We start from the raw sequence: 22040 nt of genomic DNA, 5'->3' as shown, positions 1-22040 counted from the left end.
ATCCCACCTTGTCTCTGCTGCTCCTTCATCCTCAGGGGAGGGCTCCTCACACTCCTCCCCTGCTGCAGCGTGGGGTCCCTCCACAGGAGACCAGTCCTGCATGGACTTCAACAGGAGTTGTGGGGACTTAAAAACAATGCAGTGTGTAGATCTCAGAGCCTTGGTAAGAACTGCTTACTTTGCGCTTCATCCATGAAGAAACGTAAAAGCATGGCAAGATATGTTACACTGATAGTGAACGGTTGTGATTTTTTTTCAGCTCTATGGCTATTGCTACCAAGACAGCAATGACATCCCGGACACACTGACGACCATCACTGAGCTGGGCTCGCCTTTAGAGATGATCCAGCTTTTACAGACGTCTTGGGAAGACAGATTTCGAGTGAGTAACAACTGTTTGAAAAGGACTTCTGGGAGAGCAATGAATACAAAATAACATGGAGCATGAAGCAGGGGTTATGTGCTATGCAGTGCAGCTCACGTTATTAAATGTTTGCTTTGCATATGATCACATATTGGGTTAGAAACAGTGTTTAGCACTCCCTTTCTGCAGTGTTTAAGATACTCTGCTATTTTGTCTGTCTATGTTATCTGATTGTAGCCAGTTTTATGCTTTTTATGTGGTACCTTCAAACATTTCTTACTTGTTAAAGCTCAGAGGGCGCAGGATTTTTGGCATTGAGCACTGTGCTCTGTGACTGGGATTGAAACATTAGAAGGATGTTACGTTTTCCTCCTGATCCTTATCATAGGCTGATTGTATAATTGTTTTCTACTGTTTCCTGCTCTGTTCGTCTTTTACTGGGGAAGAGTGAAATACGTGGACACAGATCTCAAACCCAGGTTGTCCACTGTGTTGGAGCATGAAGATCACACCTAATTTGTCCAAAATGAAGCCAGACTGCAGCAATGCTTTGATCAAGACAATGCTGTCTTGCTCAGTGTATATGGGGATGTGTTGTTGGCTGAGGTTAATTCCCTAAGATGCTATAAGGCAGCAGCAGCCTTCATCTAAACCACTTTGGATTGCATGGCTACATCTGTACCAGAGAATTGAAAGTGTGCCTGACTGATCTCAGAGGCGAGCTGGCAATGTGCAGCCCATTCTGTACTATTGAGTTCTTGCACCCTTTGAATGCCCACTGGAAACAGCCGCTGGATGGTGTCTGGGGGTGGTGCAGAACAGCCTTGGTCTCGGTGCTAGCAAATGTGCGTGTGGGGTTAAGTTTCTCTGCCCAGGAATGTTCCATCCATCTATCTAATACAGATGGAGCAAGTGTGTTCCCTGTGCTAAGCTTCATCTCCTTTTCCCCGAAAGAAGTGTGGTCTTAGTAAGCAGTAGAGGGTACTTGTCACAGCTCCTGAAATACGGGACCTACGTTTGGCTTGTCCAGGGAATGCACACAATGGACTGTGACAGTGATTACCTATGAAGTGAATGACTAAAAGAAATGTTAAATTATGGGTTGTAAGCAGGGAAGTTTCCTTTTAGTATGGATTCTTCGGAGTGAGCAATTGCAGAGGGAGGTGAAGGAGAATTAGGTGAAGGTGCTGAGCTGATTCACAGAGGTGGAGTTAAAATGAACCGTTCCTGTGACTGCTGTAATGAAGTCTTAGGTAATGCCATGCTCATTAGCTTGTCTAGGATGCAGCTAGAGCAGAGAAGGTAAAAGTAAAAGCCTGTCTTCTTGATACGTGGGACGTGTTTGTGGTTCAGCCCTGAAAATGGTTGCATAAATATTTGACCTTATTCCTACAAATAAGAATTCCCTTGTGCTGAAGGCCTCAGCAGTGAGCTTGCTGCCCATATCAGCAGCTCTGTGCTCAGCAGAGCTCTGTGATACAGAGCAAGGCTTTCATCTGTGTGCTTAAAGCTTGCTGTAGAGGAGCGTTTGCAGTCCCAGCCTGGCAGCAGGTACACAGGGCAGCAGAATCCCACACAGGTTGCCTGTGTAGGAGCAGGGGCTTTTTGACCTTTGAGAAAAGGCAGTAATTGCAGGTGACAATCTGTGGTTTTATTCCAACTAGGTTCCAGGTTTGTTGGCAATTGGAGATACGCGTATTATAGGTTACTTTGGGGTGGTATGTGCTTTTTATAGAGAGGATATTGCGGGATGGCATGCGTGACTCCTGTGTTCTTTGAGAAGGAAGGAAAGGTGGTCAAGTGTGGTGTCTGCTAATCAGGTCTGTGTTCATCTGCAGGCATCTCCATGTGAACTGTGGTATCCTGTAAGTAGGATAAAAATGCTCTAGTCTCGTAAAGCAGGAGCATGATTATAGAAGTGTGAGATAGTCCTCGTGTTCCATGGGTCTCTGAGGGATAACTTCAGACATGCTCAGCTCCTTATGAAGGATGCATTTAGATACTCCGCTTAATATACCATTTATGCCCTGGGATTGAGTTTGGATTTGACTAAATCAGTGCCCGTGGCTTTAACAGTGTTTTTGAACAGAAAACAAAGATTATATATATGAACAATAAAAAGCTTGCTAGACTGAATAAGACCTGTTATTAATTTAGTACATAGAATAAAAATTCCAGTATTTAACTGTGTTCATATTAATGCTGCGTTTGCGTTAATGTGTTACATAGTGGACTCTAAAGGAATGCATGAATTGAAAACAGCGCTTTGGAAAGAGTGCTGAGTTCAACGTTCATCCACTTGGCTGTAAGAGTTATTCACGTTTCTAACCTGCATTTAAAAAGTGCAGCATCAGCGCAGAGCTCCCACCCCAGCCTCAAAGAGGCACATGAGGGTCCACCAAGGGGGATGGACACATGCCCTTACCCACTGAGGAGTTCCAGAGGAGCTGTGGAGCTCCTCTTCTGGGGATCTGCTTTCTTCTTCCATGGAAAAAGGCAAACCAGAGGAAACCAGTGGAAAAAAGGGTAGGAACCAGTGGGAGAAATGATAAAACAGTCAAAAGGCAGGATCAGCACAGAGGCAATACAGCCAGCCTCTGGAGCTCCAGACATGGGTGCAGGGCAGTCCAGCCAAAACTTCCAGACCTGGAGTTTGTAAAAGAGCAGAATCAGGCTGTGCGGTTAAGGCCCGTGCATTATGTGTTATTAAAAGTTAATGCTTTTATTTCTGTTAAAAGTAAGAATAGCAACAATGAGCCCTGCTTCAAGAATAGTGTGGGAAAGCACTGGTAAAGAAGCTTATTTTCAAGTCTCTAAGGGTTTTACAATCAACTATGTTAATCCTGTGAAAAATACCTTAGTTGCAACATTTGGTTTGGAGGATCAGTTATAATGCCTATATTAAGTCATATATTTGGCTTAAGTGGTTTCATTTATATGCTTTGCACTGAGAAAATAACACAAGGTACCCACATTTTTGCATTTCAGATCTGTCTCAGCTTAGTTCGGCTTCTGCATTATTTGGCTCACTCTCCTCTTGGCTCTGTGACGTTACTGGATTTTCGGCCCCGGCAGTTTGTGATCGTGGATGGGGAGCTGAAGGTCACAGATCTGGACGATGCCAGCATCGAGGAGAGCTCTTGCACCAGTAACAGCGACTGCTTCATGGAATTCCCTGCAAGAAACTTCACCCTGCCCTGTTCGGTTGAGGGACGGTGTCAGAGTATGAATGAAAAGAGGAATCTCTACAACGCCTACAGGTATGTGATCAGATAAGGTAGAGAATTAAGAGCAAGCCAAAAGTCTGCAGCATCTTTTCCAGTTACTCACATCACTGAGCACATATTGTGTCAGAACCATGACCCAGGAGTAAGTGAAGCCATGAATAATTGTTTCATTTGTGAAAATACATTGCATTTATAACTTGGGGAATGTTTTGCATACTTTGGGTGTGATTCAGCACTCAGTCTAAATTTGCTTTGGTTGAAACCCATTGAATTCTTCCCACAAGTAGAGATTTTCTTAGGAGTGATACAGAGGTGCCTGTGGAGATGGGGGCCCACCAGCTCTGTGGTGGGACGATTGGGGCAGTTCTTAGGGGTGAGTTAAGAAGGATCATCCCATGGTTTCCACCCCCAGCTGAGCAAAGGGCTGGCTTCAGAGGCAGAGTTAGAGCTCAGCTCTCATCCTGTGCTCCAGCTTGACCCGTATGCCAGACCCTGCCGTGGTTTGGTGATAACAAGCTCTGATGTCAGTCACTGATGATCTGGGGTGTAATCCCAAACCTTTCAAAGCAAGGGGTGCTCCGTTTCAACCCACTCTCCTGCTCTCCGCATGGGCAGGCACTGGGGGACTCACTCCTGGCGCTGCTGTGTGTAGGTGATGGGACACATGGGTGATGGGTCACGCTGGACCATGCTGAAGAAGGTGTTCAGCTGACACATCCACCTTCCAAATTTGGTTTCAAAGGTTTCTTTGGATTTACCATGGAGTCCTTCTGGGTGATGGCTTTGTGCTTGTGGTCTCAGCTCTCCCCCACTGGCCATCACTCTCCTCGGAGGGCTGTGTGGGATGCTGGGCGAGCAGGGTTTCCTGTTTCTGGGGAGCCGAGAGCTGATGCTCAGTGCCATGCTCCTCCTGCCAGTGCCCTGCTGCTGGGGCAGGCGGCTGCCTTGTCTGATCCAGATAGGAGGATGAAGGATCTCAAAGCAATGCCATAATGGTGTGCTCATTTCTTAGGCTTCCCTTTCAAGTATCATGCCATTCACTGCCTGCCAGACCACAGCGAGGAGAGGCTGCTCCAAAGAAGTCTTCTGCTTTGGTCCCAGGGCACTCACCCGCATGTGTGATGCATTAGCTGACCACACTGAAATGGGCCACACCACATGACAGCCATCTGCAGTTTGCAGCACAGATTTTAGTGTGTCCTGCAAAATTTTCCGTTTCCATTTGCTTGGCTGAAAGATCTTGCTTAGCTTGCTAGCTTTTGGTTAAGACCAGTAAAATATAGCAAATAAGAGACCTTTAATAGGCACCCATCCATCTTGGTCTGAAGTGGGGATGCGTCTGTGATGCGGTGGGCTTGTGGCAGGTTGCTGGTCCCGCTGGAGGAAACAATCTTTTTCTGTCTCTAGTTGGATGCACTCCGGTGTTGTAGAGCTCGAGATTGCCCTCAGTAAAGGGCTGCTGGTGCTGTTAGGTAGAAATCAAAAGCAGCAGTATGTCAAACAGTGCGTAAACCCCTTGTGATTTTAAAATACAGCATGCCGTAGCCTTGAGAGCATAATTAAAGCTATCTAGCTGGGTTCTTTATGAGGTAAATAATTAAAGGAGAGAAACCATTTAGGAAGAAAACTGTGTTATGCAAGAGCTGGCCCTTCTTGACTTTTGAATGGTTACCCTCTGTCACAAATGTGTCTCCATGGGTTTTCCTCCAGATGTTTGGAGGAGCAGTTTTCAAAGCACTGGACTGTTTCAAAAGTAAGGGTAATTAATGTTTTGAACTGTTAACTAGTGGCTGAGATGAATTCTCCAGCATTGACAATTCTTGAATAAGGATCAGCTAATTCTCAGGAAGAAAAAAGAAAGGAGGAAAAAAGGCTGTAGGAACAAATGTAAAAGGGTCTGGGAAGCTGTGTTATGCACATCACAAAGGATGCCACTGGCCCTGAAATCAATGGATAGCAAACATTCCTGCAACTAAGTTGTGCAGGCGCCAGTGTCTGTACGTGCCAGAATTTCACATGTGGGTGTTTGCACCCCACTTGCAGCACTGTGTGCAGTGCTGATGTTCCCAATGTAAGGACATGGAGCTGCTGGAGCAAGTCCAGAGGAGGCCGCGAGGATGCTCAGGGGCTGGAGCACCTCCTGTATGGAGACAGGCTGAGAACATTGGGGCTGTTCAGCCTGGAGAAGAGAAGCTGCGGGGAGACCTCAGAGCAGCTTCCAGTGTCTGAAGGGGGCTACAAGGATGCTGGAGAGGGACTCTTCATCAGGGACTGCAGCGATAGGACAAGGGGTGATGGGTTCAAACTGAAAGAGGGCAAGTTCAGGTTAGATCTAAGGCAGAAGCTCTTCCCTGTGAGGGTGCTGAGGCGCTGGCACAGGGTGCCCAGAGAAGCTGTGGCTGCCCCATCCCTGGCAGTGTCCAAGGCCAGGTTGGACACAGGGGCTTGGAGCAAGCTGCTCTAGTGGAAGGTGTCCCTGTCCGTGGCAGGGGGTTGGAACTGGATGAGTTTGAAGGTCCCTTCCAACCCAAACCATTCTGGGATTCTGTGATTCTGTTATATTGCTCTTTAGATTTCTAGATATATTTATATTGGCTGTTTCATACTCATTGTTAAGAAAACCTATCTAGGGATTAATCTCATATGGGAAAGTTGTCATGTAAGGGATGAAAAAGGAGTTACAATCTCAAGGAAGTATTCACTGTGTAAATAAAACATGTCAGCTCAGTAACACCTGTGTCTATGAGCAATTTTGGCTATCAGCAACTTAATTTTTAACGTGTGCTTATGGAAGATGTCCTCTAGTCTCCCTCCTGAGCATCAGTCCCTGGAGGTTTCTGTTTGACAGCGTTGCCTCTGTATATGAAAACCCATTTACTGTACTTGGCAGGTTAGAAGTAAAGCAGGGCTGTTTCCCAATTGTGTTCCTGTTCTGCTCATTGCCAAATATTAATGCCTAATAGTTGTGTATATATATTGTCAGATCCCAAACTGTCCATCTCCGTCTTAGGTTTCTATGACACTGAGTTCGCAGTAGGTAGGTATTATTGGCAAGGTAATAGAAATTTAAAGGAAAAGTGTGAAAATGAAGTGTACTTGAGCTGATGGTGAAGGCATGCTGTTTGGTTTTTTGCAATTAAAAGTGTTAAAATGGCAAATATACACTTACGAATGAATATTTACATGAATGCATCTTGAGTTTAGATTAATGATGAGGAAAAGAGAAGACAGTCTGAATGGCAGTGGCATTTAAACAATAGCAGAAGGCTTTCTCCTGGCAATTCATATGTAAGTCTAAGAAAACTATAGACAAGAAAATAACAGCCAGTTGTTTGAAATGAGCAGAAAATTGATCTATGCACTTTCAAGGTTTGAAAAACCCCCACAAGGCTTTTGGGTTTGAGAGCATCCTTTTAGTTTGTTAAAGTACAGACAGCTTTGCAAATAGTCACAGTTCAGTGCGCTTCACAGCAAGCTTCCGTGTTAATGGCACAGCTACACGTAGTTATAAGGCAGCATGGTCTAGCTCTGCCAGGCAGCTGGATGAATGGTCACAGCTATATATCTGAGTATAGAATATGATCATATTCCTTGAAAAGGCTTGTGAGCAATAGGAGTTTTATCCCTTATGGTGTTCAGTAGTTACCATACGCTTATAATCTCTCGTTTTGAATTTCTCAATATGAGTTCCTTTTCCATTGCAGGTTCTTTTTCACGTATCTTCTTCCACACAGTGCTCCATCCTCACTGAAACCGTTACTGGATAAGATAGTCAATGCAACAGGTAATCACACGAAACACGGTCATGGGGAGGATTTCCTTTTTCAGTGTGACTGTCATGTTTGCAATGGGAAAGATGCTGCTTTTATATTTGCTGCAATAAAACCAGATTGGTTTTCTACCCAGGAGAATATTTCCCCCATACAGAAAAGACAAGAATAGCCCCCATATACCAGAGAAATCCCGTTGGAGACTTTATCTAGGCTTTACGGAGGTATTTCTTTCCTCCTGGCACCTCAGCACTGGGGTGAACTGCATCACAATGCAGTTCCTTGTGGGACCTAAAGGAACCCCTGTCTCTGCTAAGCTGAATTTCGGTGACAGAAGCAGGTTACTTCCCCATTCATTGCCAATGGTGCCAGTGGTGCTTTTATATCTGAGAAGACAGAGGCAAGTGATATTACCATAGATCTTTACTAAGGTAATGCCTAAAGGACGAGAGTAGTTGCATGTGCCTGTAAATCTGATTTGAGGGTTTTCAATGCGTTGTTTTACACCTTATACTGTGCCATAGTATCTACTGTGCCATACTGTATTTGTAGTAAGTCAGGGATTTCATGTCCACATCACCAGGCTGCCAAAGAGTGAGGCACTGCTGGGCTCTGATTCTGATTTGGGCTTTATTCAAATGCAACCTTGTTTTGTCCTGTGCAGGCTCTTCTTTGTCTAACTCCTTTGTTTTCTGTGCTTTTAAAGGAGAGCTTCACTGGGGAATAGATGAGACGGCTGCTCAGCTAGAGAGAGTCTTGGATCTGTACAAGAGTGGAGAGTACCTACAGAACACGACCCGCACACCGAAAGCCGGTAAAGTGGTCTTTCTCAGAACTTGAGATCAGAGGCTGTCTGTATGTTGAGGTTTGAAAGGGCAAATGTGCAGAAAATGGAGCTTGGTGGCCCTGGAAATCATCAACGTGGTGATCTGCTGTCTGGTTTTTGTTTCCTGGGTGTCTTCTGAAGCTACTAAAAGTCGTAGCTGGACATCCATAGGTGTGAGCAGGCTGTAATGGGGATAAGGAAATCTAATGGAGCATATATCAGCATCAGTGTGGCAGCAGGACCAGGGCAGTGATTGTGCCCTGCACTGGGCACTGGTGAGGCAGCACCTCGAATCCTGTGTTCAGCTCTGGGCCCCTCACTACAAGAGAGACATTGAGGGGCTGGAGCGGGGCCAGAGAAGGGCACCGGAGCTGGTGCAGGGCCTGGAGCACAGTGTGATGGGGAAGGGCTGAGGGACCTGGGGGGTTCAGCCTGGAGAAGAGAAGGCTCAGGGGGGACCTGATCGCTCCCTACAAGTGCCTGAGAGGAGGATGGAGCCAGGAGGGGCTGGGCTCTGCTCCCAAGGAACAAGGGATGGGACAAGAGGAACCGACCTCAAGCTGCACCAGGGCAGGTTTAGATGGAGCTGAGGAACAATTCCTGCCCCAGAGGGTGCTCAGGCATTGGCACAGGCTGCCCAGGGAAGGGCTGCAGGCACCGTCCCTGCAAGTGTTCACACCCCGTGGAGACGAGGCCTCAGTGCCACGGGTCAGTGGTGGCCTTGGCAGCGCTGGGGAATGGTTGGACTGGGTGAGCTTAAAGGGCTTTTCCAACCTGGTTGATTCTAGGATTGCCTCCACATCAGGTTTGTGGAAAACGTTTTTCGTCACATCCGTGTACTTCTCTGCTGTTGTGTATCAGAACCCTGCCCTGACATAACTTGGGGGGAATCTAACCAAGATGCCATAACCCTCTGTGGATTTCCTGGGACTGACAGGAATTTCTTGCAATGTAAGCAGCTGTAGATTGGAAAACCGGAATTTGTGCTCGCTAGCAATAGAATGAAGAAGAGAAACAAAGACTGGATGAACACAAAGCTGCAGAATAGTGTCTTTTCCATAAAATCTCCCCAGCACCACAGGTATGTAAATGCTTTTCAAGCTGCTGTGATGCGAAGGGGTGCATATTCTTCCCGGAAGGATAGCTTGTGGAATTATGCGCATTAAAGACGATTATGTATGATGGAAATGACTCTTAAGTCTAACAATTGAAGGCTGGTTTGCAAATTATTTTTGTGTATGCACAATATTCGTGTCAGACTGTCAACGTAATTGGCTGCGACTTGATAGGAAAATTATGGCTTTGCTGGAAAAGCTCTGTAAGGAGGGAGAGATGGGTTCTAAATGAAGATGAATGTTGGCACAGGGGGTTTGAAAAGTTCAGTGAAGCATTTGCTCTGTGAAAGAGACACAGCAGCCAAATCCATTCCTGTCGTAGCGCTGTTAACCTCAAAGGGGCCATGACACCAGGGATGAATTTGACCCACTTATCAGAATAATTCCATATTTATTTTGTTGTAAAATTGGCAGGAAAATTGTTGCAGGTGTTCATTTAACTTTCTAATTTTCAGCTTTTCATCACAATCTGTGCTGAGTGACGCCTGTCAACACAGCCAAATGATTTTCAGCAGTACAATCAATAGTACAAACACGTCCTTTGTTGAGGAAGTGCCAGGAGGGCTGAAGTTTTTCTGTGGTGCTGGTTGATTCCAGATTGAGCTGCGCTATCAGGACAAGATGAAGTCTTGGATTTGAGAGGCTTGTCATGTTTGTAAAGAATCTCAGGGAGAGAAGCTTAGGACAATGGTAGTAAATGTAACAGTGCAGGTTTCTATTAATACAGAGCAGGGCTCCATGTATATTTGGCCGCTGTAATAATTACACTTTTTTGTGTTAGTTTAATTCTGTAGAGCCCTGGATAATATAACAGAGAATCTGCTACCTGTGTTCATGGTTAGTAACACCCTTCTGTGCAAGGAGCCCTTTTTATTCGTAGGACACTGATCATGGTTTTAGGCACTCTACAGCGTGAGCAAAGATGTTGAGAGCCCGCAGATGTTTTGTGTCACGTTTTTGGCCAGTCTGCATTAAAGACCACGAGTGTAGTATTAGATTCCTTGATAGGAAGATGTTCTCAACTAATAGCAAGCCTGAGGAATCGGGTATCTTAGTGGAAATTACACTTAGATTGAGATGTATTTTCAGACTTAGCTGCCGTGCCATTAAGATATGCAGGCCTGTTTCTCGTTTGTTCTAAGGCGACTTTAACCAAACAGAAAAGGGGTTGTAATTTATTTCTGTTTTAAGGCTCCCTTTCCGTGCCAGAAAAGTATGAAGAAGTCTTCTTGTGAGGGTGAAAATATGCCTACCTACCCGCTCGTATCTCTGTTATTCCAAACATATTCCTTCCTAAAATGGTATTTGACTATGCTAGAATTAGTTTAGAATAGCTAGAATATTTGACCATCCTAGAATTAGTTTTTAGTGTTCTAAGTCCAGAGATGATGGAATTATAAATTATTAATTATAAATTATCCCGAGATTCCGGAAGGAAGAGTTCTCCTGTGACACAGTGAAGTTGCAGGAGGAGGGGACAGTGCTGCTGGAAGGGACTAGTGCACAGGTTATCAATGTCTTCTGCCGCCAGGATGTTCCCAGCTGAGCTGGTGTCCTGAGCACCAAACCCAGGGCTGAAACAGGTCCAGTGTTCTACATAACTCTTGGTAGGCAATAGAGGAGAAGATGAGTGAAAAGGAACAACTGTGCTACTTTCCTAAGCTGTCAGTTGAGGTCCTGCTTTGGCCCCGTTTGGGGTCTAAGGGGACACCGTTCCTCTGAAAGCAAAGAAGAAGTGGTTTTAAAGTTGTGGGATTTTTTTAAAACCTTTTCTGCCTTGCTGTACATCAAAATGAAAGTTCAAGGAGACTTTTCCAACCCCAGGGTGCTAGGCTAAGGTAAAACTAGAGAGGATGGTTTGGTTTTTAAGCCACACTGGAGTTAATCAGAGCTTTGCATTCGTGTGCTGGTGTGCCAAGACCAGGCTGGCACAAGGTCAACTTGGTTTTGCTCCAAATAATGGAAATCTCACAAAGTGTCTGGCTCCCAGGATTTTCAGTCTCTCAAACAGTAGAAATGACAAGAATTAACAGTGCCAGTCTCCTCTGGCATCTAAAGGGTTTTGACAAAATAAAGCCTCCCTGGTGTATAACCTATCTTGAAATCCTAAAAGTGGAACTGAAGGAGAATTCACATCCAAGAACTGCAAGATTTTGTTTTGGTTTAGATTTTGGGAAAACAAAAACCCCACTGAAGGTTCATGTTATCACAGTATCACAGTATGTTAGAGATTGGAAGGGACCTCAAAAGATCATCTAGTCCAATCCCCCTGCTGGAGCAGGAATACCTAGATAAGGTTACATGTAATGGTGCTTCAGAGCTTGTCTTAGGTCTAAATCTGTTGTCTTGGATAGAGCATTGTAAATTTGTGCTAGGAAAGAAAAGATCATGATCTTGGGCATGCGATCTAAGGCCGTAATGAGAACATTAACTGAGGAAACAAGTCTGTTATCTATGTTAACCTATGTTTTTGAAAGGGAGACCTTGTCCTCTGAGCACCATGAAGTGAGAAAGGTGATATTGATAGTCATTAAGGAAGTGACATGAAGAATGTCGTGTCAACCCTAGCGTTCCCATAAATAAAGTTTAACAAGATGACATAGTCATATTACAAACGGTCTTGGATATTAAGCTTTCACTGTGCTTCAGTTGTAAAAGATTTTATAGTGCTGTAAATTATGTTATGCTCTGGACTTTGCTTTAGTATCTTAGAAACAGTGTAGAGGCGCGGGAGACATTCGATAGCTATGTATGTGTTCTGTAATCATAAATCATACTACTGTTAATGTTGAGATAGGAACATTACAGTGTTTAAAACAACACCATGAACAAATACGTTTATATTGCATTGACTGTTGGTCTCTCTTGCTGGAATCCAGAAGAATGTGGATTAAACCCATTTATTTCTCCTGACATGTTATCTTAAAAAGATTAAATCATTCCATTAATTCTTCAGATTAAGAAGACTATAAAAAAAAAATCTGCTGATGTTCATCTGTAAAGTCCTGCCCCAGTATCAACATTTTTATTACTCCAATTAAGTGACACTGATTTGTACCAACTGGGTGTCTGGCCCTTGAGCTAAGCCGCAGCCTCTCAGTTAACTCAGAATTTACTCAGAAATGCGTGAAATCAGCTAACACTAGTAAGTCGGATAGCTTTGTTATTCATTAAAGCTAATAGATGACCCATTATTAGGCCTGAGGGTGTGCAAGCCCAGAGAGAGGAGTCATTAGCTGCTGCTGTTAGTTGAGAGTTTGTTCTCGACGCTAAAATAGCTGGAAGGTTGGACATAAAGCAAAGACATGTTGTGTTTTCCTTTGTCTTAAAACAATTTGGCAGGATTATGCTGTACGTAAATATTTACAGTACAACAGCGTTTTGAAGAAAATATTCTGCAGGGTCACTATAGCAACCTGCTTAGGAAATCCTAAATCATAGAATCATTTAGGTTGGAAAAGACTTTTAAGATCATCAAGTCCAACCGCTCCCCCCGGAATCCTCTGAATCTGCAGCACTGAAGACGTATGGAGATGGTTTTCTTCCCTCTGGTGCTTTCCTTTCCAAATATTCCATCTTCTAAGGGCAAGGAGCCCAGGCAGCTTTGTGAGTATTATCACATTTCCAGAGGGAAGAGCCATCCCGTGGGCCCCGTGGCTCACCCCAGGCTACCAGGCAGCAATCCACCCAAGACTGATTGAAACTGGGGATAGAGAGTGGTGGTGGTTGTGCTCATATGTATGTGCAGGGTTGCTGCAATATTGTTTGAGGCAGTTTGTATATCCTGCTGCAGGCCACAGTGTCAAGGCTGACAGTATGCTGCTGAAGACTCAGCTGGGAACATAGTGCAGCCCGGTCCTTGCAAGCCCAGATTCCTGCTTTATCTGGCACTTGTGCATTTGGTGTTTCTTCCGCAGAGACATCACGGCTGCTTTGTGGCCAGTGGAGGGGAAAAGGTTGCGAGCATGGGCAGAAAGTCTCCCTCCATGCCCTCCCTGCCTTGTGCAGATGTTCTTTTGCATCAGCAGGAATACAGGACCTTTGCACCCATGGGGCTGTGTAGTGAGCAATTGTTGTTGCTCACATGTACCTCCGCTGTTGTGCAAACCATTGCTGTATTCGCTGAGCAACCTGTGCTGCTGTCTGTAAGCTTCTCCAGGTCCCACTTTGGCAGCGTACAGCAAAATGCCTTCTGCTGGCGGGTTAGGTCCTCAGCTCCTTTGGAGAACACTGAAGAAATCACCGGTGTCTCTTAACAAATGTTGTAGGCATGTCTTTAAGCTTAAATACCATGCACAGGTGACTCTAGACACCTTTTGGCTCATCCGTCTTCACAGTATCATCGTTTTGATGAGCAAGTGGGGCAGATGCGGCTTACGAGCATCTATGGCACTGATTTGAGCTGGTTGCCTTCAGGACTTTGGTGTGTACTGCAGAGGTGGCTGTGGGTGCAGAGCTGTGGGAGCAGACCCGGGATGAGGCAAGGAAAAACACTCCAGCTGTGTCACGTTAACGGGAATAAAATGCAAGGGAACATGTCGTTCTTCTCCTTATTTATTTGTGTTCCGGTGACAGCCTGCATACCGATTTAAATATGGCTCTACTGTAAGCACAATAGAAGCATACAAAAAGAGGCAAGCCTTCCTTCGCTTCCAGCCTGCACGCAGGAAGCAGCCAAAGGACGGAAATACTCACCAGAGGAGCAGGGCTATCTCCCAGTCTGACGGCAAACCCATGTCCTGCCAGGCCTTGCCTGGCCTTCCAAACAGTTGGGACTCGTCAGAAATGATGGAAAGCAGAGACATGTGGGATAGGCCTAGTGTGTCCTTGTCTCAGACGTCCCAAAAAGTAGCTTTCCGTAGCACAACTGTGCTTATGGCTCTTTGAGGCTCATTGTCAGAGGCATGTTTAAATGTGAGGTAGAGGAGCGCGAGGGAAATTTCAGCCTAAGCCATAAAGCACACTGAAAACAGAAGTGTATTATTGTCCTTCTAGGTTCCCATTCTGTTTTCCATAAGCTCCCTGGGAATCGGTGGGGACTGTAAAGCAAAACGCTGCTCAATGCCGCTTCTTGCCGAGATTGGCAAGATCAGGCTCTTTCGACTTACTTGTAAGCAAAGCAATTAAAAGCAATTCCAGAGTCAGCTGCCAGCGTTCCTCTCGAGAGTGGAGGAAAAGAGGAGGGAGGGAAAGGAGCAACGTGATTTCTCTCTCAAGGATGAACATTACCGTGCCTGTGTCATTGACCCATGGTGTATTGGCAGGTGATAGCCAGAAAAAAGAACTGGGCAAATCTCCAATGAGTAGCTGTAGTTGGTAGTAAAACTGCAATCTGGCTGCTGTGGCTGAAATAAACGGTCATTAGGCCTGATTAAAGTCAGATTTAGGGTGATTCAAGCAAGCTGAAAGGGAGAAACCACAGGCAGTTTCACATAGTTTATTATATACTTGTGGAGTTATTTATATGACTCAGTCTAGCACAGTGAAAATGAGTGTGTTTAGGGATTGTAGTCGGCTTTGGGACAATGCAGGTGATTTCTGATGGAAGGTGTAGGCCAGGATAATACAGTGTTTTGACTGACCAGAGCAAACTTGTAAAATATACTAGAAATCTGTGACAAATATCCCAAACCCAAAGTTTTGAGGATTGCCCAGATTCAGCAAGATATTTTAAAGCTTCACGATGTTTACAGGGCAGGAAGAATGTTTCCTAGCAGGGTTTATTTGTATAACAGTGAGCAGCAAATTGGCTCTTGTGGGTTATTCTGGAGTAAATCTGTTGTGACATCAAGATCAGGCTTAACTGTATTGCTTTTATTTGCTCCAGTCCTTACAGAACCAGTAGATGGAGAAAAGGATTCTTTTTCTGTTGTGATGCCAGGAGGAGTGTCGGGCACTTCTCTGATCTATTCCTGGCCATTACCTTGATAGACTTTAGGCACTCTGTGTCAGGTTACGTGTATGTACGCAAAAGTGTAAATTTATGGCTGCGTTTATAGTATTAGGCAAGTATTTATTGGTTTTAAACACCATTAGTCTGGCAATCGACCAGAACTTTGACCTTTTTATGATGTGATTTACTGCCGTGAGCCTTCAAATTCCATGGACTCCATTGAAGCAGAGTTTCAGGTCTCGGCAGGACAAAAACCTGAGCTGGAGCTGTCTTGAAACCAGCAGAGTATTGCTTAATTGATCAAGTAACGGCGGTGGAGTGACCAAGAGGATCATTTAAGGGTGTAGGGGAAGCCTGGCTGTCCTGCAGGCTGGGGCTAATGTCATTGCCAGGGCACTTCTCGGTGGAGAAGCCCTCAGGTGTCCTTACAGTTAGATGAGAGGAGGGCATTTCTTCACAGCTCATACAAATAAGGGCTAAGAGGTCAGCTGCCAAATTTGTCACTGTGTAAACAAGAGATTCCAGGGGCTCTGCTCCTTGCTCTGCTCGAGATAAAGGGAGCTATGGAGAGAGATGTGGTTTCCTCAGACCAGTGCTTGGTTGGTGTTGCAGTCAGTTCCTGCTCAGTTCTGACTGTAATCATAGAGTCATAGAATGGGCTTAAGCTCATCCAGTTCCAACCCCTGCCACGGGCAGGGACACCTTCCACTGGAGCAGCTTGCTCCAAGCCCCTGTGTCCAACCTGGCCTTGAACACTGCCAGGGATGGGGCAGCCACAGCTTCTCTGGGCACCCTGTGCCAGCGCCTCAGCACCCTCACAGGGAAGAGCTTCTGCCTTAGATCTAACCTGAACTTGCCCTCTTTCAGTTTGAACCCATCACCCCTTGTCCTATCGCTGCAGTCCCTCATGAAGAGTCCCTCTCCAGCATCCTTGTAGCCCCCTTCAGACACTGGAAGCTGCTCTGAGGTCTCCACGCAGCTTCTCTTCTCCAGGCTGAACAGCCCCAATGTTCTCAGCCTGTCTCCATACAGGAGGTGCTGCAGCCCCTGAGCATCCTCGTGGCTCTCCTAATAGCTTAAGAGGAGATCCCGTGTTAGCTTCCCAGGGTGGCAGGAGTGCCTTGCAGGTTTGGGAGCTTAAGTTAGGGTGCAGGGCCGTGGTGTGTCCCATTCTTTGCTCCTTGCAGCTGCCTTCCCATGGGGATGCTCCTGGGGGAAGGCACTCTCAGGCAGCTACCCCTGCTGCCTGCCATGCAAGTAGGGAGAGGGGCTGCCTCCCTGCCTTTCCCACTCCCTGCATCCCCCTCCTCTCCCTGCATGCAGCATAGATCCCCAAACTGCAGGCATTCTGTGGTCTTTGCCTGTTCAGGAGAGCTGCCAGAAGCTGCTTTTGTGGCGCCTGTGTGAATCTCTGCTTTCACTTAGACTCCAGGGGCTTTGTTTTCACCTGTGTGGCACGTGCTGATCTCCGAGCCAGGAAAAATGCTCTTTGCATGTGGGTTGTGCTGCTGTGTGCCTGTTACACTGCCCTGTTCCCAGGAGTCATTGCAGATGGTGATGGTTTCGCTCGTGTAGATACTGGCAGGGAGTGGGCAAGGACAGCCACAGGGCTCTGCTGTGTGTGAGGCCACCCTAAGGGCCAGCGTGGCGGTTTCAATCCTCTCTTGCCACCAACAAGCCAGGCCCTTGCTGTCACCATTGCAGTTATTCCTGGTCCAACTCTGTCGATTAATGTGTCCCAAGCTGCCCAAATGATTTACCAGGCTCAGTGTCGTGGTTTAAGCCCCGGCTGTAAATTAGAACCACGCAGTCTACTTCCCCCCCCCCCCCACTCCCCAGAGGGATGGGGAGGAGAATCGAAAGAATGTAACTCCCACGGGTTGAGATAAGAACAGTCCAGTAACTCAGGTATAACACAAATCACTACTGCCGCCACCAATAATAATAATGATAAGAGAAATAACAAGGGAAGAAAATATGATACCGCTCGCCGGAAAAGAGCCCGACCGAAAAGAGGACGTGCCCTTCCGGGTAGCTCCCAGTTACATCCCCGGGCATGACGTGCTGTGGTATGGAACACCTCTTTGGCTAGTTTGGGTCAGGTGTCCTGTCCCTGCTTCCTCCCGGCCCCTCCTCCTCCCTGGCAGAGCATGAGACTCACAAAGTCCTTGGTCAGTCTAAACATCAGTGTTATCAGCTCTGTTTCGAGGCTAAAAGTCAAAAACACAGCACTGCACCAGCTACTAAGAAGGAGAAAAACTGACTGCTACTGCTGAACCCAGGACACTCAGTTACCTTGAAAAAGTCAATGGAGGGGGAGAACTTTAACTCCTACATCTGACAGAGCCCTGTGTCCCATAAATCACTGCTGCTCTTTTTAAATCTGTTTACGTCAGGGAGAACCTAACCCCTGACAGCTGTACTGGAGGCAGTGCTGAGGAGCGTATTGAGAGGCATATCTGTGAGCAGAACATTTTAAACATTGAATAATGACTCAAAATAAGGCTCTTCTAGATGGGCTTCTGCCTTGCATGGAGAAAAAGACATGACATGACATGAGGCTGCTCTGATGGTGTCTGGGGGATGCTGCAGCTCCCTCCCAGCCCTGGCACAGAGCCTGGCATGCTCCAAGAGTTTTCTTGGAAAGGGCTAGGGCATGCTCCCTGCTCATGCAGAGAACCAAGTAGGTGCTTCGTCTTCTGCTGGTGTACAAGGGCCATCCTTCTGTAAGCATCCTCTGTGGCGTGGGGTTTGGCACGTAAAGTGTTAGGGGGAACTTTCGCAGCCATGAAAAGTTGTGGGTAGTCCTTACTTTGCATGCAGTCAGTGTGGCTTGTACACTGATACAGACAGTGGCACATGGTGCCACTCTTAATGTATCAATATGAATAATTTGTGCTCATCATTTTAGTGACATTGGCTCAAGGTACAAATCGATACTCAGCAGTTACCGTAGAGAGATTAGAGAATATTATTCAGTTCCATTCAATTACTGTTACACTGTACAGATGATACGGAAATTGGAAAAAAGGGACTTTAGCTATCCAACCAGTAACAGTTTGATTTAGGCTCTGACTTTTCTTCGGGAGAATCACAGGATCAACCAGGTTGGACAAGACCTTTAGGCTCATCAAGTCCAACCATTGCCCAGCACTGCCAAGGCCACCACTAACCCATGGCACTGAGGACCATACGGTGTGTGAACACTGCCGGGGATGGTGACTCCAGCACTGCCCTGGGAAGAGATGCATATACATTTTTTGATGGAGAAATGACCATTAGTAATAGGGAACTACATTTTTTTTCTTTCATGTGCATGAATCTGCCATTTCTGAATTAATGGAAGCTCTTTTGCCTTTGATTGAAGTGGGACATGAGCAGCTCTGATTTTGCTGTTTTGGAACGTTTCTTATGATACTTTTAATGAGCCGGGCTTAAAATAGAATGTATTTACTGCATTTGTTTCCCACTATTTCAGACTCTGTGGTGTGAATGAGCACTTCTGGATGTGTGTTTCTTTTCCCACTTGAAATACTGGCAGTTTAGAGTAGAAGACACACTCGCCTTTGACTTGGTGGTGTTTGTACAATGTGCTGTATGAAATGCTAGCAGGCTTGAATCTGCAATGTCAGGCAGAGAATGCCTCAACTGAAGCGACTGAAGAATAGGCTGCGAGTCAGGGCAGGCAGCTCTGGTTGCCATAATAGATACAATTAGAAAAAATAAAGAGTCTGTTAAGTTTCTTGAATAGGATGGGGGGATGAAAGGGAAGAAACGAGAGGGAACCGTCAATTTGTGCATCTGGGTGATAAATAGAAATGTTTATAAGTGATGAGTTGGATTTGCTGATGCATTCATTAGAGAAACCCCCATCAGCGGATGGGAAAGAGAGAGGAGCTGTGAACAGAGAACAAGGGGCAGCTCATAAAGGCAAGTGAGACTGAACGGCAGCCAAGGGAGAGGAGTAACGGGCAGGGCAGCGCGGAGGCGCGGGGCAAGGACCATGCTGACATGCTCCCACTGCTTGTTTTTCTCCCCCTTCTCTTCGGAGGCCCATCGAGCGACTCCCCCTTTGTGCTAATCTGAGCAAGCAAGAAAAGTTTGCTTAATTAAAAGCCTGTCTTTTCTCCCATCTAAAGGAGCCTGAGGAAAATAGCATGCTCTTCTGAAGGAGAGGGAGGGCTGGGAACGCCTGGTCGGGTCTCACCCCGACAATCCTGCTCACTGTGAAGAAGTAGGACAGTGAGTCGGTTCATTCAAGTGGATGCTGTTTGTTCAATGGGACATTCTTCCTGTAAAACTCCTAATAAAGCCAAAGCCTTGCCTACGCAGTGGGGAAGGGGAAAGGGTTTTGTGCACAGGCTGTTTATTTGTAGATGCTTTCTGGAGGAAAAGGTGAGAAGAAGAAAGGAGGAAAGGAAAAGGAAAGTAAGGTGCAGAGCTGTAAACACTTGGGAGTAAACCAGGACTGGAAGTGTAGCCCGTCACCTTTTCCATCACATATCCTGCTTCTAAGCTGTTACAATAAGCCTTGCCTTTTAAAAACAAGCAATTTGGTGGAGCTCTCAAAACGATTGCTTTGCTCTGATTATTTGCAGAGTACAGACGGGTGCCTGAAGCTTTTATTCCTGACGAGAACTACAGATGCTGGCCATCGTACCATCATAAGGGCTGTCTCCTCTCGGTGTTCGATGTCAATGAAGCCATTGAGATCTGCGATAGCTACTCCCAGTGCAAAGCTTTTGTCCTTACCAACCAGACGACTTGGACAGGTAGGTCATGGATGTTGTGGGGCAGAAACAGCAGCTCAGTCACGTATCTGGATGCTTTAAGTGTTTTAATACAGTCTGGGGGGAGTCCTGGGCTGGGCTGTGGGAGCCACCAGCTAGAAGTGGGATAGTTTCTGATGCTCCAGGTGAGGCTGTTTTGCTTTTGATGGGGATTCTCTTTGCCCGCTCTCTGTACATCTGCAATCACAACATGTCTTAACCTTAAAGTCAAAATCTGCCCTGTGTGCAGTTAGGTGTTTTAGTTGTGCTTAGCTAAGCAGCATAAATACACATCACAGGCAGGCTTATATATGCGCCCGGTAGGTCCCCAGCTCTGAAAGCACCATAAATAAGCAGAAACTTCAGGCAGTTCATACACTTCAGAGTGGTTTAGGTACTGCTATGGCTTTCTGCATTAGTTTGTGATTCTGGGAGGTGTGACCAGAGACTTTCATGGAACCTAAAAAAACTAATGTACGTTAACCTGTGGCTAACTGGTGGCTCTTAGATCATCATGTCCGACTATATCTGTAGCCAGACTACTAAAGTTAATTAATACACTAAAAAAATAATTATTATGGCACAGGGAAATCCATAGGAAGTTTAGAGCAGCTCCTGTCTGAGGTTACAATATCAAAAGCAAATGAGGCATAGTAGTCTTGGTCTTGTTTACCATTCCCTTTACCATGTTGTTCCTGATGCATGAGCACTTGGGTCTCTGAAATGCAGCATGGGAATTTGCTCAGTTGAGGCATCCCATCTGATGCTTTTGAAGAAAGCAGTGTTATGGGAGCCCTTTAGAGAGGCAGCCTGGGAGTAAACAGCATTTGATTTTCCTGCAGTTAGAGAGGGGAAAGGCAGAGGTTGAACTGACCTGGAAAGTACCTCTGAGACAAGATACAAGAACTGTGCTGTGGTTCCCACACATACTGGTGGGTGAAACCTCACCACTTTCGTTCCGCATTGACCTTTGGTGTATGTATGGCAGGTTCCTTACACCACCCAGGCTGTTACCACTTGCTGGTGTTTGTGTTCCAGGAGCAGAAACCTTGTTCTAGCTGGTTTAAAACCCAGAGTTACAAAGCGATCAGTACTTCGGAGCAAGTTCTGTTCAGCATGCGTTGCACTGACCAGTTTTGCAGAGATTCAGGTACACAGAGATGATTCTGCTCCTGTACAATCAGGTTAAATCCTTCCTAAAGCCCTGAACTCAAGCCTGGTTTTATCAGTGGGATAGTCTTTAAACAATGTTTTAAGATTGTGTGACATGTGTGTTAAAATCTTCATTTACTGTTAGCTGTGCACAGCCGCATATTGACCATAATAAATGTAGTGAAACCAGGGGAGATTTGGTGTCATTTTAGATGAAAGCGTTTCAGGTTTATACCATTTGAAGCTGAGGGACAGTTCAGTCTTGGGCTGCCTGAAGAATGCACAGGGTGAAGAAGAATGTGAAGTTACAGTATTTTAAGGTAGGCAGCATTTTGCTCATCACTTCTAAATCACTTCTTTTCCTTTCTCCCCCTTTCCTACTCGGTGCAGGTCGGCAGCTTGTCTTCTTCAAGATGGCCTCAAATCATATCATGCCTGATCCTGACAAGATAACATATGTGAAGGTGACAGACTGACACCTGAAGTGGCTCGGTCTGACATGTGAGTGATAAGAGCTGTTTGTGTATAAATATAGGCAGCTGTTAGGTAGAAGGTGGCTGTGGCCAGAGGAATAATTGCACTATTACTCATTCTAATCTATAGAGTGCTAAAGAGAACTTTAAAGAAATGACCTGCATGACCAGGATGAATGTGCAATAGAACAACGTTTTGAAAATGTGATTTTTATTTTTATTTCTATTTTTTTTTAAACAAAGCAAAATACAAAATATGATACACTGTTAGGGAATCATTTGGGTTCTGAATCAGCTGGCGGCTCTGGCTTTTCTGACCAAGGGTAGCATGACGTTTATGACCTGTACATGTATGTACAGGGACCGGAGTTGTTCATTTCTATGGGAAGTCTGTATCCTCCACGCTGATACTTACTTGGGCACATAAAATCACAACGGAGTAACTGAAATA

General features: G+C 45.7%; 1 protein-coding gene across 1 annotated transcript in view; it reads left to right on the top strand.

Moving 5' to 3' along the window:
* PKDCC (protein kinase domain containing, cytoplasmic) overlaps positions 1-21592 on the top strand; it is a gene marked incomplete at both ends in the record, with an annotated part of 34767 nt that extends 13175 nt beyond the window's left edge. Inside the window, 6 exons of the mRNA XM_080616076.1 lie at positions 260-382; positions 3353-3624; positions 7296-7375; positions 8068-8175; positions 19794-19967; positions 21507-21592. Of these exons, the coding sequence (XP_080472202.1) occupies positions 260-382; positions 3353-3624; positions 7296-7375; positions 8068-8175; positions 19794-19967; positions 21507-21592 (843 nt within the window). The remainder of the gene's footprint in view (positions 1-259; positions 383-3352; positions 3625-7295; positions 7376-8067; positions 8176-19793; positions 19968-21506) is intronic.
* Between the last annotated feature and the right edge of the window lie 448 nt (positions 21593-22040).

This window comes from Psittacula echo (assembly GCF_963264785.1).
Source record: "Psittacula echo genome assembly, chromosome: 4".
In the NCBI taxonomy this organism is placed as follows: Eukaryota; Metazoa; Chordata; class Aves; order Psittaciformes; family Psittacidae; genus Psittacula; species Psittacula echo.
The sequence above is the reverse complement of the archived record's forward strand: the minus strand, read 5'-3'. Positions and strand labels throughout refer to the sequence as shown.